Source organism: Apaloderma vittatum, unplaced genomic scaffold (assembly GCF_000703405.1).
Source record: "Apaloderma vittatum isolate BGI_N311 unplaced genomic scaffold, ASM70340v1 Scaffold46056, whole genome shotgun sequence".
NCBI lineage: Eukaryota > Metazoa > Chordata > Aves > Trogoniformes > Trogonidae > Apaloderma > Apaloderma vittatum.
In genome coordinates, this window is record NW_009722027.1 from 1,475 (window position 1) to 5,207 (window position 3,733).

General features: G+C 40.4%; 1 protein-coding gene across 1 annotated transcript; it reads right to left on the reverse strand.

Moving 5' to 3' along the window:
• Window positions 1-450: 450 nt before the first annotated feature.
• On the reverse strand, window positions 451-3,309 carry LOC104275594 (putative WASH complex subunit FAM21). Its single transcript, XM_009871595.1, has 2 exons — window positions 3,125-3,309; window positions 451-944 (listed from the first exon to the last, which is right to left on the reverse strand). The coding sequence occupies exons 1-2, from the start codon at window positions 3,243-3,245 to the stop codon at window positions 808-810; spliced, it is 258 nt and encodes an 85-aa protein (XP_009869897.1). The 5' UTR covers window positions 3,246-3,309; the 3' UTR covers window positions 451-807.
• Window positions 3,310-3,733: the final 424 nt, after the last annotated feature.

The window sequence follows — 3,733 nt, forward strand, 5'->3', positions numbered from 1 at the left end:
GTGACCAAGCATGCTCAGCAGAGATGGCCTTCTTGGAAAGTGTTATTTGCAAATCCAAGCAGGTGAAAAACCTCGTTTAGTGGCTTACAGCTTGAACAGAAGACAGCGTTAGTTTTCTGTTGCTTTCATGGAACACTAGGTGCTCATCTGTAACACAGTCCTTCTGGCAGAGAAGTGTTAACCATTGTTACTTTTATAGACCACATTAGCTGCCAATATGAAATACCGTATATCTCCATCTGGTGTCAAGTCCTGCACCAAGATCTGTTAACTGCTTCACTAACTAAGAGGAGAAGCTGTACCTAGTAACAGAACACAGCCTTACCCGAACACAAGCTCGGTAGATTGGCAGCTGACCCACACAAGGCATGGCAGTGGTTTTGGCTGTTTTCAAGTCATGATGCAGCTCTTTGTAGCAAGCAGTAAAGTAGGACATACAGGCAGATCTGGTTTAACAGACTCCATTTACTATTTATCAATTATCTTCCCTATAGATCTGTTCAATAAAACTATACTTTGTATAATAGATTACTTCATTGCAGGTACTGCACAGTCTATATTCATCTGGGCACCGTGGAAACAAGATAGCAGGAGGTTACTGTCTTTTTTAAAAAATATATCATTTAGCACAATTAGACCCAGCACAAGAGAATACTAACCATTTTAAATGGATAATCTCATTTAAATGTCCACAGCCATCTCATTTCAGCTCTGGCGGATTTCAGCTGATCTAGTGGATTAGAGAGTCCAGAGTATTACTGGAGAGGGCATAAGGAAGGCCTCCTCTCTGCAACACGCTCCCTTCGGCTACTGGCCTCCAAAGGCATTCAGTGGGTCATCAAATGCGCTCAGTGTCTTGCTTTCAGATTTTGCTTCTGAAGCTGCTTGGGAAGATCTGCTTTTGGGAGTGGGTATCTTGACTTGGCTGCTAGAGAAGATATCATCTAAAGGGGGGAAAAAGAAAAAAAAAAAAAGAAAAAGATTTTAATATGAAGTAACTGCCAAACAGAAGTAACATTGTACATAGGAGTCTCCAGCACACAGCAGTGACTGCCAAGGACATTCTGTGATAAACAAATGCTTTCCTGGTACTTGTGATTCTGGATGCATTTATAAGGACATACGTGGGAGCAGTTAGCTCTAAGTCAAATTAAGAAAATTTTTTTTTTCTCCTCAGCAGAGCAGCATAATAGTTGTATTTTATAACACATTCAAACTCTCATAAACATTTGCAAAGTACTTATAAATTAAACCTCCACAACAAATTCCATCATGCAAGTGCCAGATAACATCTTATCTACATCCCTCTTATCTGAGGAATCTGAGAGATCCAAGAGCTGTAAGGTTGTTGCCAAAGAAAATTAGAGGAGGAAAAGATGGTACTTGCTAGTGACTACTGTTGAGATGTCCATCAGTCATATGAGAGTCTTTAATCTACAGCACAACAAGAACACAGCGTAAATCACTTGAGAACAGCTAAGATGCAAGGAGGCAGACAGCAACAACTGCCGTCCCGCTGTCTGCAGTCCTGAATAAAGATCTCCCACCATCTTCCTCAATACAAGCCTTTCTGGTATGAATAACTAGGACCACAAAGTGGAAAAAGATCATGTTGCTATTCAGACAGAATTCTCTCCTGAAGGGTAACAACAGGCAGAAAAAAACCCCTCCAACCTGGATACCCTGTACCAGCAGCAGAGCTCAGCCCCACAGTTCTTGCTGAGGCCAGGGCTGCCTGCGTTTAGGGCTGTGCTCATGGAAAGAGATGAAGCTGCTACCAAACACATGGTGAAAGTTTGCCCTGAGGTTTCCTGGTCACACACAACAGTGTATCTCTTCCTATGCTTAAAAGTTTTAAATTTAAGATATACAGATCATGCAGTTGGATTATGAGGGAATGAAAAAAATTTACAACACTGAGATACTTGGATCACTTCTGGTTTGCAGGGCCAGTATAAGTAACACATAACGGGTCCTGAATCCTTACTAAGAAAACACAGGTCTTGGACAGATTTATTAACCTTATATAGAGGTTAATAGCCGTTTAGTACAGAGTATAACTAGTATTTCAGCCTTCAGCACATATCCTAACCTTGAGCAGGGCCAAGCATGAAGTGGCCTATCACAGCCTTTCTCTTCTCACTCCTTCTTCCACTCCAGAATGTGTCTGCTACTGTGCTGATCACAGGGATTACACAGGAATAATCCAGGACAGCATTTTAGCACAAAAGCAGTTTAGAAAGGCAGTAAAAGAGAGTAATCCCCTACTGGCATCACTCCAAAGCAAGAAGCTATCACATGGATTAGCTTCACAGCAGAGGGGAAGTACAGTGAGAGCCATACACAGTAGAGGTATCACAGCCATTTTACAACAAGGCTTAAGGAATAGGGAAGTTTTTGCTGTGGAAAACAGTATTTGCTAATGCACGAGAAGGCTAAGTCACCATTTTGCATCTGCAGAAGTGACATCAAGATGTTTGTGTCATCAGCCAAAAGGAGGCTATGATAGAGACCTGAAAAAGTTTTTCCAATACAGCCACTGAACAGAACTGGTTTTGTTTAGCTTAAACCAGGAGTACACTTTGCATTATTTCGCATTACTATATGCTGCTTTTTCACTAATTATACAGGACAAACTTCTGCTGTCAGGTGTAGTATTTGTAAATTGTTCTGGGTATACATAGATGTAAACAAAATCTTATGGGTTCCAAGGTAGTCAACACAATAGTGAAGGTGGGGTGGGACAAGATGCTCATTTCTTCGTCGATCAGTGATTGATCTGAAAGTACGATACAAAAAGACATGCAAATTGAAATAGAGAATGTATCTCGGACCACAACAACATGAGATTACTCTCTTACTCCGGACATAAGAAATGTCAAAAAATCCGTACAGGAATTAAACTACTCATGCTCTCAGAAAAATTTTATACACCCTTTTAAAACACTTAAACGCTGTGCTAATTCTACAAATCTAGGAAGTTGTCATCCAAGGTTGAAGACCAAAGACGGTCAGAGATTTCAGAGCAGTTGGAAAGTTAAAAAAAAGCAAAGGGTTCTAAAACATCTTTGATGAATGCAACTCAGGACAATACTATGAGATTAGCAGCAAGACAGACACTTACCCATATCATCATCAAATATGGATTTTTGTTCCACCTTTTTCTTGGTGGTCTTTTCTTTTGGTTTTACAGTAAGATCCGCAAAAATATCAATGTTATCGTCAAACAGGTTGGTCTCTGGCATTTTCTCTTTTGCTTTGTTCACTGGTTTAATTGCCTCGGTAGCAAATATATCATCCTTGGAGAGAAAAATAGAGATCAATACACAACACACCAAGAGAGTAGTCAAATTATCTATACACAGCAGCTGAGATGTTTAGAAGACTGACAGCCTTGGGCTTCTCAAACCCGAGAAATTATACTCGTTTGTTTGCTAATCTGAGTCTACCAGATTTTAATGATTGTGATTGTGAGTGCAGTTATCTTGCTCAAAAGGCTGAGATTTTATTGTTAATAATGATGTTAATGTTGATTTTTTCAGATCTGTTTATGTTTTGGCAGTTAAGTAAGCATTGGTGTAGGACAGTGACAGACACTGTAGCCTCTGTCACTCAGTCTGTATCAGCAAAAGTCGCCCCTGTGACTAGAAAGAAACAGCGGAAGAAGTCAGTTGCCCTACGAACAGATGGCACAGATCCAGCACAAGGTACTTCTACAGTGGCACCATCAGAT

Coding starts and splice junctions, on each gene's coding strand:
- LOC104275594 (XM_009871595.1), bottom strand. CDS start 3,245: ATGCCAGAGACCAACCTGTTTGACGATAACATTGATATTTTTGCGGAT. Junction 945..3,124: donor CATATTTGATGATGATATGG/GTAAGTGTCTGT, acceptor TCCCCCCTTTAG/ATGATATCTTCTCTAGCAGC.